This window comes from Balaenoptera physalus (genome assembly GCF_965194825.1).
Source record: "Balaenoptera physalus genome assembly, chromosome: 2".
NCBI lineage: Eukaryota > Metazoa > Chordata > Mammalia > Artiodactyla > Balaenopteridae > Balaenoptera > Balaenoptera physalus.
The window spans coordinates 179,349,659-179,363,765 of NC_138883.1; the positions used below are offsets into that span (position 1 = coordinate 179,349,659).

General features: G+C 38.5%; 1 protein-coding gene and 1 long non-coding RNA gene across 5 annotated transcripts in view; one reads left to right on the plus strand and one right to left on the minus strand.

Annotated features, from left to right (window-relative positions):
* LOC309654645 overlaps window positions 1-14,107 on the minus strand; it is a 619,568-nt gene that overhangs the window by 277,227 nt on the left and 328,234 nt on the right. The window lies entirely within an intron of this gene.
* Window positions 1-14,107, plus strand: part of MPP7 (MAGUK p55 scaffold protein 7) — a 261,809-nt gene that overhangs the window by 244,129 nt on the left and 3,573 nt on the right. For 3 of the 4 annotated variants that reach the window (XM_082448953.1, XM_082448952.1, XM_082448954.1), the window contains 3 exons: window positions 10,978-11,071; window positions 12,056-12,164; window positions 13,248-13,391. In XM_082448953.1, the coding sequence (XP_082305079.1) occupies window positions 10,978-11,071; window positions 12,056-12,164; window positions 13,248-13,391 (347 nt within the window). The remainder of the gene's footprint in view (window positions 1-10,977; window positions 11,072-12,055; window positions 12,165-13,247; window positions 13,392-14,107) is intronic. The other variant, XM_082448955.1, reaches the window with a different exon arrangement.

Genomic DNA, 14,107 nt, shown 5'->3' on the forward strand with positions numbered 1-14,107 from the left:
CCTCTTGATGCCCCTTCAGCAGCTCTGAGCGTTGTGTTAAAATACGCTTGCTAACTAAATAGAAGGGAATTTAAATTTTGAATGTGATTTAAACTAATTTGGTTTTATAAATTATTCCTTTTTGTGTTACTTTGAACCAAAAAAGTTTGGTTACTTTTTTCCCACTTCCCTTATTTTTCCTTTTATAATATTATTGAGATATAATTAAATAAACTGCACATATTTAAAATGTACAATTAGATCACCTATATACACGCACGCGAAATCATCACCACAGTCAACATAATGAAATTTCCATCTCAGAAAACGTCCCTGGGCCCTTTGTCATCCATCCTTCCACCCCTGTCCCCAGGCAACCACTGATCTGCATTCTGTCACTGTGAGATTAGTTTGAATCATCTAGCATTTTTTATGAATAGAATTATACAGTATGTTCCTCCATTCTTTTCTTTTTTCACCTGGCTTATTTCACTCACGGTGATGAGTTTGAGATTCACCCATGTTGTTTCATAGATCAACAATTCATCCCTTTGAATTGCCGAGTAGTCAGTCTGCTGCATGGAAATACCACAGTTTGTCTATCCATCCAGTCACCTGTTCATGGGTACTTGGCGGGTTTCCCTGCATTTTTGACTATTACAAGTAAACCTACTATGAGCATTGTATTCAAGTCTTTTGATGGACCTATTGATTCGTTTCTCCTGGGTAAATAAGTAGAAGTAGAATGGCTGAGTCATATGGTAACTGTACGTTCAATTTTTTAAGAAACTTTTTTCCAAAGTGGTTACGCCCTTTTACAACCGACTAGCAGTGTATATAAGATCCAGTTGCTCCACGTCCTTGTCGACACTTGGTATAGTCAGTCTTAAATTTTTGTCAGTGCACCGTGTGTACTGATGTCTCCTTGCGCTTCAATTTGCGTTTAACTCGTGACTGTGATGTTATCGTTTGGGTTGTGATTGACTTGTGAGGGTTCTTTGTATATTCTGAGAGTGTTCTTTATCTGATAAATGGGTTACAGATGTGTTCTTCCAGTCTGTGTGGCTTGCCTTTTCAGTTCTTAATGGTGGTGTTCAAAAAGCAAAAGTTTTTAATTTTGACAAAGCCTAAATTATCACATATTTTCTTTTGTGTTTTGTGCTTTTTGTGTTCTATCTAAAAATTCTCTACCATCTCTAGGTCACAAAGAGATCCTCCTGTTCTTCCTACAAGCTTTATAGCTTTAGGTTTTACATTTGGGTCTTCATCCATTTCAAGTTATTTTGTTGTGTTATTGTTTAGCAGACTTGCCGTGTTCCTGACCTCAGGAGAAATTCAGTCTATTACCATTAAGCGTGATGTTGAATCATTGATGCCCTTTGTTTGCCAAGACCTTTTATCACAGATGGGTGTTGAACTTTTTTCTAATGCTTTTCCTGCATATATTGAAATGATTGTGTCTTATCTTTCATTCTGTTAATAGGGTGAATTCCATTGACTTTCAAATGTTAAGCCAACCTTTCTTATGATCTGGAATCTTTATATATATATACACACATAGAATTTGACTTGCTAAAATTGGTAGTGAGTTTCGTGCCTAAATATGATGCATATTTGTCTGTAATCTTATTTTCTAATGTGTTAGATTTTGCTATTATGATTGTACTAATATCATAAAATGAATTAAGCAGTGATTCCTCCTCCTACCTGCAGAAAATGTTTATGTAAGATTAGTGTTATTTCATCCTTGAATGATTGACAGGCATCATCTGTCATCTAGGCCTGAAGCTTTCTTTTGGGGAAGGTTTTAAAAAATAAATTTGATTTATGTAGTAGATGCAGAGATATTTAGATTTTTTTGTCTCCTCTTATTTCAATTTTGATTCATTGTATTTTTCAAGAAATTTGCCCATTTCATCTAAACTATCAAATATGTTGGCATTAAATAGAACATAATATTCTCTTATCCTTTTTAATATCCATAGGCTCTGTGGTAATAACCCCTTTTTCATTCTTTATATAGGTGATTTTCTCTTTTTTTCTTGATCAGTGTAATTAGATTTTAAAATTTTGTTTGTTTTTCTTTATTGTCTTTTTTTTCTATTTTGTTAATTTTTTTTCTGTTAAAATTATATTTTTTGTCTTTCAGTTTTATTGAGATATAACTGATATTATAACACTGCATAAATTTAAGGTGTACAGCATAAGGTCTTCACTTACATATATTGCACAGTGATCACCAACATAAGTTGAGTTAATGAATCATCTCATATAGATAACAAAGAAAAAAAAGACAGAAAAGTTTTTTTCCTTGTGATGAGAAATTTTAGGATCCATTCTCTTAGCAACTTTCAAATATACAATGCATCAATGTTAACTATAATCATCATGGTGTACATTACATGTCCAATACTTATTTATCTTATTACTGGAAGTTTGTCCCTTTTGACCACCTTCATCCTGCCCCCCTACCTACCTCCAAACCCTCCCACCACTTCTGATAATCACAAGTCTGATATCTTTTTCTTTTTTTTTTAACATCTTTATTGGAATATAATTGCACTACAATGGTGTGTTAGTTTCTGCTGTATAACAAAGTGAATCAGCTATATGTATACATATATCCCCATATCCCCTCCCTCTTGAGCCTCCCTCCCACCTGCCTATCCCACCCCTCTAGGTGGTCGCAAAGCACCGAGCTGATCTCCCTGTGCTATGTGGCTACTTCCCACTAGCTATCTATTTTACATTTGGTAGTGTATATATGTCCATGCCACTCTCTCACTTCACCCCAGCTTACCCTTCCCCCTCCCCATGTCCTCAAGTCCATTCTCTATGTCTGCATCTTTATTCCTGTCCTGCCCCTAGGTTTGTCAGAACCATTTTTTTTTTTTTTTTTAGATTCCATATATGTGTTAGGATACAGTATTTGTTTTTCTCTTTCTGACTGACTTCACTCTGTATGACAGACTCTAGGTCCATCCACCTCACTACAAATAACTCAATTTCGTTTCTTTTTATGGCTGAGTAATATTCCATTGTATATCTGTGCCACATCTTCTTTATCCATTCATCTGTCGGTGGACGCTTAGGTTGATTCCTAATGTCCTGGCTATTGTAAATAGAGCTGCAATGAACATTGTGGTACATGTTTCTTTTTGAATTATGGTTTTCTCAAGGTATATACCCAGTAGTGGGATTGCTGGGTCATATGGTAATTCTATTTTTAGTTTTTTAAGGAACCTCCATACTGTTCTCCATAGTGGCTGTATCAATTTACATTCCCACCAACAATGCAAGAGGGTTCCCTTTTCTCCACACCCTCTCCAGCATTTATTGTTTGTAGATTTTTTGATGATGGCCATTCTGACCGGTGTGAGGTGATACCTCATTGTAGTTTTGATTTGCATTTCTCTAATGATTAGTGATGTTGAGCATCCCTTCATGTGTTTCTTGGCAATCTGTATATCTTCTTTAGAGAAATGTCTATTTAGGTCTTCTGCCCATTTTTGGATTAGGTTGTTTGTTTCTTTGATATTGAGCTGCATGAGCTGCTTGTATATTTTGGAGATTAATCCCTTGTCACTTGCTTCATTTGCAAATATTTTCTCCCATTCTGAGGGTTGTCTTTTTATCTTGTTTATGGTTTCCTTTGCTGTGCAAAAGCTTTTAAGTTTCATTAGGTCCCATTTGTTTTTATTTCCATTTCTCTAGAAAGTGGATCAAAAAGGATCTTGCTGTGATTTATGTCATAGAGTGTTCTGCCTATGTTTTCCTCGAAGAGTTTTATAGTGTCTGGCTTACATTTAGGTCTTTAATCCATTTTGAGTTTATTTTTATGTATGGTGTTAGAGAGTGCTCTAATTTCATTCTTTTACATGTAGCTGTCCAGTTTTCTCAGCACCACTTATTGAAGAGGCTGTCTTTTCTACATTACATTCTTGCCTTCTTTATCAAAGATAGGGTGACCATATGTGCATGAGTTTATCTCTGGGCTTTCTGTCCTGTTCCATTGATCTATATTTCTGTTTTTATGCCAGTACCATACTGTCTTGATTACTGTAGCTTTGTGGTATAGTCTGAAGTCCAGGAGCCTGATTCCTCCAGCTCTGTTTTTCTTCCTCAAGATTGCTTTGGCTATTCAGGGTATTTTGTGTTTCCATACAAATTGTGAAATTTTTTGTTCTAGTTCAGTGAAAAATGCCAGTGGTAGTTTGATAGGGATTATATTGAATCTGTAGATTGCTTTGGGTAGTATAGTTATTTTCACAATATTGATTCTTCCAATTCAAGAACATGGTATATCTCTCCATCTATTTGTATCATCTTTAATTTCTTTCATCAGTGTCTTATAATTTTCTGCATACAGGTCTTTTGTCTCCTTAGGTAGGTTTATTCCTAGGTGTTTTATTCTTTTTGTTGCAATGGTAAATGGGAGTGTTTTCTTAATTTCACTTTCAGACTTTTCATCATTATTGTATAGGAATGCAAGAGATTTCTGTGCATTAATTTTGTATCCTGCTACTTTACCAAATTCATTGATTAGCTCTAGTAGTCTTCTGGTAGCATCTTTAGGATTCTCTATGTATAGTATCATGTCATTTGCAAACAGTGACAGCTTTACTTCTTCTTTTCCAATCTGGATCCCTTTTATTTCTTTCTCTTCTCTGATTGCTGTGTCTAAAACTTCCAAAACTATGTTGAATAATAGTGGTGAGAGTGGGCAACCTTGTCTTGTTCCTGATCTTAGTGGAAATGGTTTCAGTTTTTCACCATTGAGGACGATGTCGGCTGTGGGTTTGTCATACATGGCCTTTATTATGTTGAGGAAAGTTCCCTCTATGCCTACTTTCTAGAGGATTTTTATCATAAATGGGTGTTGAATTTTGTCGAAAGCTTTCTCTGCATCTATTGAGATGATCATATGGTTTTTCTCCTCCAGTTTGTTAATATGGTGTATCACGTTGATTGATTTGCGTATATTGAAGAATCCTTGCATTCCTGGGATAAACCCCACTTAATTGTAGTGTATGATCCTTTTAATGTGCTGTTGGATTCTGTTTGCTAGTATTTTGTTGAGGATTTTTGCATCTATGTTCATCAGTGATATTGGCCTGTAGTTTTCTTTCTTTGTGACATCTTTGTCTGGTTTTGGTATCAGGGTGATGGTGGCCTCGTAGAATGAGTTTGGGAGTGTTCCTCCCTCTGCTATATTTTGGAAGAGTTTGAGAGGGATAGGTGTTAGCTCTTATCTAAATGTTTGATAGAATTCGCCTGTGAAGCCATCTGGTCCTGGACTTTTGTTTGTTGGAAGATTTTTAATCACAGTTTCAATTTCAGTGCTTGTGATTGATCTCTTCATATTTTCTATTTCTTCCTGGTTCAGTCTCGGCAGTTTGTGCATTTCTAAGAATTTGTCCATTTCCTCCAGGATGTCCGTTTTATTGGCATATGGTTGCTTATAGTAATCTCTCATGATCCTTTGTATTTCTGCAGTGTCAGTTGTTGCTTCTCCTTTTTCATTTCTATTGATTTGAGTCTTCTCCCTTTTTTCTTGATAAGTCTGGCTAATGGTTTATCAATTTTGTTTATCTTCTTAAAGAACCAGCTTTTAGTTTTATTGATCTTTGCTATCGTTTCCTTCATTTATTTTTCATTTATTTCTGATCTGATCTTTATGATTTCTTTCCTTCTGCTAACTTTGGGGTTTTTTTGTTCTCCTTTCTCTAATTGCTTTAGGTGTAAGGTTAAGTTATTTGAGATGTTTCTTGTTTCTTAAGGTAGGCTTGTATTACTATAAACTTCCCTCTTATAACTGCTTTTGCTGCATCCCATAGGTTTTGGGTCGTTGTGTTTTCATTGTCATTTGTTTCTAGGTATTTTTTTATTTCTTCTTTGATTTCTCCAGTGATCTCTTGGTTATTAAGTAGTGCGTTGTTTAGCCTCCATGTGTTTGTATTTCTTTCAGATTTTTTCCTGTAATTGACATCTAGTCTCATAGCATTGTGGTCAGAAAAGATACTTGATATGATTTCAATTTTCTTAAATTTACCAAGGCTTGATTTGTGACCCAAGATATGATCTATCTTGGAGAATGTTCCATGAGCACTTGAGAAGAATGTTTATTCTGTTGTTTTTGGATGGCATGTCCTTTAAATATCAATTAAGCCCATCTTGTTTAATGTATCATTTAAAGCTTGTGTTTCCTTATGTATTTTCATTTTGGATGATCTGTCCATTGGTGAAAGTGGTGTGTTAAAGTTCCCTACTATGATTGTGTTACTGTCGATTTCCCCTTTTATGGCTGTTAGTATTTGCCTTATGTATTGAGGTGTTCCTATGTTGGGTGCATAAATATTTACAATTGTTATATCTTCCTCTTGGATTGATCCCTTGATCATTATGTAGTGTCCTTCTTTGTCTCTTGTAATAGTCTTTGTTTTAAAGTCCATTTTGTCTGATATGAGAATTGCTACTCCAGCTTTCTTTTGATTTCCATTTGCATGGAATATCTTTTTCCATCCCCTCAATTTCAGTCTATATGTGTCCCTGGGTCTAAAGTGGGTCTCTTGTAGACAGCATATATACGGGTCTTGTTTTTGTATCCATTCATCCCGTCTATGTCTTTTGGTTGGGGCATTTAATCCATTTACATTTAAGGTAATTATCAATATGTATGTTCCTATTCCAATTTTCTTAATTGTTTTGGGTTTGTTATTGTAGGTCTTTTCCTTCTCCTGTGATTCCTGCTTAGAGAAGTTCCATTAGCATTTGTTGTAGAGCTGGTTTGGTGGTGCTGAATTCTCTTAGCTTTTGCTTGTCTGTAAAGCTTTTAATTTCTACGTCAAATCTGAATGAGATCCTTGCTGGGTAGAGTAATCTTGGTTGTAGGTTTTTCTCTTTCATCACTTTAAATATGTCCTGCCACTCCCTTCTGGCTTGCAGAGTTTCTGCTGAAATATCAGCTGTTAACCTTATGGGGATTCCCTTATGTGTTCCTTGTTGTTTTTCCCTTGCTGCTTGTAATATTTGTTCTTTGTATTTCGTTTTTGATAGTTTGATTAATATGTGTCTTGGCGTGTTTCTCCTTGGATTTATCGTGTATGGGACTCTCTGTGCTTCCAGGACTTGATTAACTATTTCCTTTCCCATATTAGGGAAGTTTTCAACTATAATCTCTTCAAATATTTTCTCAGTCCCTTTCTTTTTCTCTTCTTCTTCTGGGACCCCTATAATTCGAATGTTGGTGTGTTTAATGTTGTCCCAGAGGTCTCTGAGACTGTCCTCAAATCTTTTCATTCTTTTTTCTTTATTCTGCTCTGTGGTAGTTATTTCCACTATTTTATCTTCCAGGTCACTTATCCGTTCTTCTGCCTCAGTTATTCTGCTATTGATCCCTTCTAGAGAATTTTAAATTTCTTTTATTGTGTTGTTCATCTCTGTTTATTTGCTCTTTAGTTCTTCTAGGTCCTTGTTAAACGTTTCTTGTATTTTCTCCATTCTATTTCCAAGATACTGGATCATCTTTACTCTCATTATTCTGAATTCTTTTTCAGGTGGACTGCCTATTTCCTCTTCATTTGTTAGGTCTGGTGGGTTTTTGCCTTGCTCCTTCATCTGCTATGTGTTTCTCTGTCTTCTCACTTTGCTTAACTTACTGTGTTTGGGGTCTCCTTTTCGCAGGCTGCAGGTTCATAGTTTCCATTGTTTTTGGTGTCCCAGTGGCTAAGGTTGGTTCAGTGAGTTGTGTAGGATTCCTGGTGGAGGGGACTGGTGCCTGAGTTCTGGTGGATGAGGCTGGATCTTGTCTTTCTTGTGGGCAGGACCACGTCCCGTGGTGTGTTTTGGGGTGTCTGTGACCTTATTATGATTTTAGGCAGCCTCTCTGCTAATGGATGGGGCTGTGGTCCTGTCTTGCTAGTTGTTTGGCATAGAGTGTCCTGCACTGTAGCTTGCTGTTCGTTGAGTGGAGCTGGGTCTTGGCATTGAGATGGAGATCTCTGGGAGATTTTCACTGTTTGATATTACGTGGAGCTGGGAGGTCTCTTGTGGACCAGTGTCCTGAGCTTGGCTCTCCCACCTCAGACGCACAGCCCTGATGCCTGGCTGGAGCACCAAGAGCCTGTCCTCCACACGGCTCAGAATAAAAGGGAGAAAAAAAAAGAAAGAAGAAGATAAAATAAAATAAAGTAAAATAAAATAAAGTTATGAAAATAAGAAATTATTAAGAAAAAAAATTTTTTTAAGTTAAAAAGAAATGGACAGAACTCTAGGAGAAATGGTAAAAGCAAAGCTGTACAGACAAATCTCACACAGAAGCATACACATACACACTCACAAAAAGAGGAAAAGGGGAAAAAATAATATATCTTGCTCCCAAAGCCCACCTCCTGAATTTGGGATGATTCGTTGTCTATTCAGGTATTCCACAGATGCAGGCACATCAAGTTGTTTGTGGAGCTTTAATCCGCTGCTTCTGAGGCTGCTGGGAGAAATTTCCCTTTCTCTTCTTTGTTTGCACAGTTCCTGGGGTTCAGCTTTGGATTTGGCCCTGCCTCTGCATGTAGGTCGCCTGAGGGCATCTGTTCTTCGCTCACACAGGACGGGGTTAAAGGAGCAGCTGCTTTGGGGGCTCTGGCTCACTCAGGCCGGGGGGAGGGAGGGGTACGGAGGAGGCGGGGTGAGCCTGCAGCGGCAGAGGCGTCGTGACGTTGCAGCAGCCTGAGGCGCGCCGGGCGTTCTCCCGGGGAAGTTGTCCCCGGATCACGGGAGCCTGGCCGTGGCGGGCTGCACCGGCTCCCGGGAGGGGCGGTGTGGAGAGTGACCTGAGCTCGCACACAGGCTTCTTGGTGGCGGTGGCGGCAGCCTTAGCGTCTCCTGCCCGTCTCTGGGGTCCGCGCTGATAGCCGCGGCTTGCACCCGTCTCTGGAGTTCGTTTAGGCTGCGCTCTGAATCCCCTCTCCTCGTGCACCGCTAAACAAAGAGGCAAAAAAACGTCTCTTGCCTCTTCGGCAGCTGCAGACTTTTTCCCGGACTCCCTCCCGGCTATCACCGAAGCCCGAGCCTCAGCTCTCAGCCCCCGCCCGCCCCAGCGGGTGAGCAGACAAGCCTCTCGGGCTGGTGAGTGCTGGTCGGCACCGATCCTCCGTGCGGGAATCTCTCCGCTTTGCCCTCCGCACCCCTGTGGCTGCGCTCTCCTCCGCGGCTCCGAATCTTCCCCCCTCTGCCACCCGCAGTCTCTGCCCACGAAGGGGCTCCTAGTGTGTGGAAACCTTTCCTCCTTCACAGCTCCCTCCAGAGGTGCAGGTCCCGTACCTATTCTTTTGTCTCTGTTATTTCTTTTTTCTTTTGCCCTACCCAGGTACGTGGGGAGTTTCTTGCCTTTTGGGAGGTCTGACGTCTTCTGCCAGCATTCAGTGGGTGTTCTGTAGGGGTTGTTCCACGTGTAGATATATTTCTAACATATCTGTGGAGAGGAAGGTGATCTCCACGTCTTACTCTTACGCCATCTTGAAGCTCCTCCTTTTCTCGGTTCTTTTCTGTTGAATAATAGAACACTGCATCCCGGATATTACGAACGCAACGTTCTGTTGACCCCAGGTCCTGTTATAATATTCTGGAGAACGGTGATGTTTTATTTTAGCAAGTAACCGACTAGTTTATGTAGACTGTAAGTTTTACCTCATTTTCTGCAAGTTATGGTTTAAATCTCGCTTAAGTTCTGTAAACTTCTGCTGTGTTGGTTTGGGTCTCCCCTGTCATGTGTAGTTCAGGGATTAGTTTGCAACTTGTGTGCATAGTGCAGATCTCAGCTCAGCTTCTCTAAGCCTTCTCTCCATTGGTTTGGGTGCGTTCTGTACTTCCACTACTCACAGATTAGGCTGAGACTTGTGTATGCTAATCTTAATTCGCTTCTTAAAACTTTGCTATGCTGGTTTGCGTCTGGGCTGCATGTGTACAGCTTAGGGGTTATTCTTAGGCTAGTGTTGGTTTGTGTACAGAATTAGAGTATTCCCTTCTCCAGCTCTCTCCCTTCCTGGATTCCCTCCGCACTCTTCAGCTCACAGGGGCGTTTTTTTCCTGGTCCTTTTCACCAGAAAGTCAGGGCTTCCCTTGGAATTTAGACACACATTCCTCCATGCTGCTCTGTGAATGAGCCCACCCCTAGGGCAAAGCTAAAAGGAAATAAAAGTTAAACCCTTCCCCAGGGCGGTTGACTCTCTTCCACAGTCTACCTGCTTTTTTTCTTTTCGAAGTGCTCAAAACAAAAATAGATGTTTTGGGTCCAGAGGTTTTAGTTGTAATCAGCAGGAAGGATGGACTGTAGTCAGTTTTTCACATGCCATATCAGCGCTGCAGTTCCTGAGGGTTTTGTTTTTAAAGTTAACACTGTATTTTCTGCTCCATTATAATTCAGTAGCAAATAATTAGGCAAAATTGCTGAAAGTTTAGAAGTTCACTTGTATTTCAAGAAGATGTTTATGATTTTGCAAAGGAGGAATGAATAGCACATAGAAGTCTGACTTTGATTGGGCAAACAAAGCATTGATGGCATACACCATGTGCCGTGTGCAGACAATCGTAAAATAATTTTAGAGTTTACCTTTCAACCTAGTGGGCAGTAGACTTGCTTACAATGAATAAAGAATCAATAAATGACGATAATAAGCATATTATTTGCAAAAGAAAGGAGTTTTTCCTCAAGGGTTGAAATACCATTTTTGTTTAATTAACATATTAAAGCCCCTTCAGAATAATTAATAGCATACACATAATGCAATTTAATTTTGAATCCATCTTCAAATCAATAGAACTTTAATATCAGTGGAAAGACTGAATTAATGGGATTCCTATGTTTTATTAGCTAATTTGCTTTTTAAGTTTTAAAATCTTGTTTAAGAAAAGTCCTTTAATCAAATATATGATCATTTCTTTTTTAGTATTTTCCTTAGGGTGGCTGATGCAGACGTTTCTGAACTCTTTTTAATTAAATCACAGACACCACCAGACCAAGAAGAAGCCAGGAGAGTGATGGTGTTGAATATGTCTTCATTTCCAAGCATCTGTTTGAGACCGATGTACAAAATAACAAGTATGTGGACTTCTTTTAGAATCTTTGTGGAACTATTGTTTTTAAACATGTGCCCATATGTCTAATTGTAGACAACTGAGGCCTCCCTTCCATTTGAAATGAATTTTCATTTTTATAATAATATTTGAAACTGATAAAAAGATAATTCAGTTCGTGGTTATTACCCATCTTTGCCTGTAATTTTTTAATAACCTAGAGCTGTTGTGTATCTGGTAAATTGAATGTGTCGGGATTATTTTGCTAGTGTATTATTGTGAGATCATCCTACCCCAGTAATTGAATCTTAACGTAGAATTTAGATAGAACTTTATTTTAGTAACTAATAACTGTGTAATAGATCCCTAGTTCCAGTCTTTTCCACGTACCTCCCTCTCTCTCACTGGCTCTTCAAAAAACCGAAATAATGTTAATCATCTTGCTTGTACCATATCCTCTAGCAAGCACTAGGTCTCCCAGCCCCCGGTTTTCCATTTGCTGAAGCATGGATATTTTAGGGTATCAGGGAGCAATGTGTGTTCTAATGCGGGATTGTGGGATTTTATTGAGACATCGAAATGCTTTTTTCGTGTTGGCACGTTCTCAGCCGTCCTGCTCGCATTAGCCACCGGCCGGTCCTCCTCGAGTTCTAAAGCTGAGCTTGGTTGTTCTTTCGTGTGTAGTGAAATTTCAGTAGTTTTTATTGTTTGGCTTATTCACTGTTTTATTGCATTGCATTAGTTCTGAAAAAGAGGTGATGGAAAACATTAGAGTCCTGCTGGACTAAAGTACTTTTTTTCTGCTTAAGTGTAATACAAGCAAGTGTTACTGATTTGAAAAAATAAAATAGAAGATTTTTTAAAATTGACATTCTGGAGTACTTGGACCTAGTTATTTTATTAAAAACAGTTTAAAAAATTACATGTTCAGCAAAAACATCTTTTATATATGAATTATGTCTGCCATATATATGTATATATAATTCACAAATGATTCTGATTTCTACAGGTTTATTGAATATGGTGAATATAAAAACAACTATTACGGCACAAGTATAGACTCAGTTCGGTCTGTCCTAGCTAAAAACAAAGTTTGTTTGTTGGACGTTCAGCCTCATGTAAGTGAACAGTGACCTATTCAACACCCTTCTAGCCCGTGTAATCTACCACATTTGAGCATGTCAGTGTGGGGTAAATCTGAAATCTGCTCACTTTTGGCATATAGGTGGCTTTCCTAAGGTGACAAAAGCATTTAAATGTAAGTTGAGAAGTTTCTGCTGAAAAAAAGCCCATGTTGTTATTAGGAAACAGGGGTCAGGGAAGCCTCGACATCTGTGTTTGTAACTCTTATTTAGATGCAGTGTTTGCCAAGTATAATGTCTCTTAGATATTTCTTCTATGTATCTTGTATTTAAAAATACGTTGCATTATATGCATGATGTATTTCATGTATGCATTGTTGTAAGTGTTCAAAATCTTTGACAATGGACATTTTGGTTCTCAGTCCTCTTTCATTGATTTTGGTTCTGTAAATATCCTAGAAGTGTAAACTACCCGGCAAGAGCCGCGGGCATCTCACAGGAACTGTACCAGGTACAAGTCGCCAGGTGGAGCTTGCCTGGCACCCTGGGAGCTCACGTCACGTGGACTGAGTGCCAGTGGGTGAAGCAGTTCGCTTCCCTGTCTCACCACAGACCCCCAGCAGAGACGCAGCCCACAGCATTCTCCTCGTTACCCAGGGGCACTGCTGACGAGCTTTGTGAAAAGCGGGGGGTTTGCCCTTTATAGGGGACTCTGAAGGGCAGAATGGAAGAGGAGGGAGGCCTCAGCCTGAGATCAGGAAGAGGCTTAAACAGGACGGTTTGGAGACTTTTGTGTAAAGAAAGTTAACTCATAGCATCTTTTGGGTATTAGATCTAAAAACTCGTTTTCTGGTATTTTTAGCTGCTTCTCATCAATATTCATTATGGCATATTTCAAAGCATTTTTAAAGACAGGCTACATTCTCCATCTTTTTAGAGGTGTCTATTACATTTAATTGTCAACAACTGATTGAATAACGATATATTGAAAGACCTGCTACCCTTAATTAGGAAATAATTTTAAGGAATTTTCTCCTTAGAAAGAAAATTCAGTTTTGTTATAAAACTTACTCATGACATTATGAAGAAATGTAAGAAAACTTATTTTCTTCGTTGCAGACAGTGAAGCACTTAAGGACACTAGAATTTAAGCCCTATGTGATATTTATAAAGCCTCCATCAATAGAGCGTTTGAGGGAGACAAGAAAAAATGCAAAGATTATTTCAAGCAGAGATGACCAAGGTGCTGCAAAGCCCTTTACGGTGAGTGTGAGGGTGCTTTACTGAAAGTACACAAGCAGGACTTAAAGTCATATGTGCTGTAGTGACTGCATTAGGGAGACTGCAGTAGATGAAGGTGGGATCCAGACACCCACGCGAGACAGAGCTGTATTTGGGTGCACGCATTTAGTGATTGCACTGTGACTGAATGATCTTCATGTTACACTGACTCAAAACTATTTTGTATGCTATTATGTGTACTTATAAAATTTTTGAAGGCACATGTAAAAAGTTAGACCACTGAGTTTTCAACTAGCCTTTATTTTTAAAGGGAAAAATACCAAAGTCAGTTACTATTACTCATTAGTAGTCTAGATGAAGATTTAATAATTTGCCTTGTCTGTTTCTATCAACATCATATTTAGCATAGTGAAAGAAAAAGCATCATTTTGGGTGTAGGACAAGTAGACTTGTATTATTCAATCTGTATTTGTATTTCCTTTGACTGTTATTAGAAATGGCAGCTGTGGTTTGTTAATGACTAGAATGACTCTGGCAGGGCCTTTCATTGTTTTTTGTTTTTAACCTTAAGACGATGTATTCTACTTTAGGATCAAAAATAAAAAGCAGAGAAATTTAATGGCAGAATGTTTTTTCCTCTCCCTCTCTTAATTAACTCATCTTTAACTTTAGGCTGTATTAATTTGTAAACTATTAATTGTGGGTACCAAATACAGGTAATGTTTTTGATTCCCAGT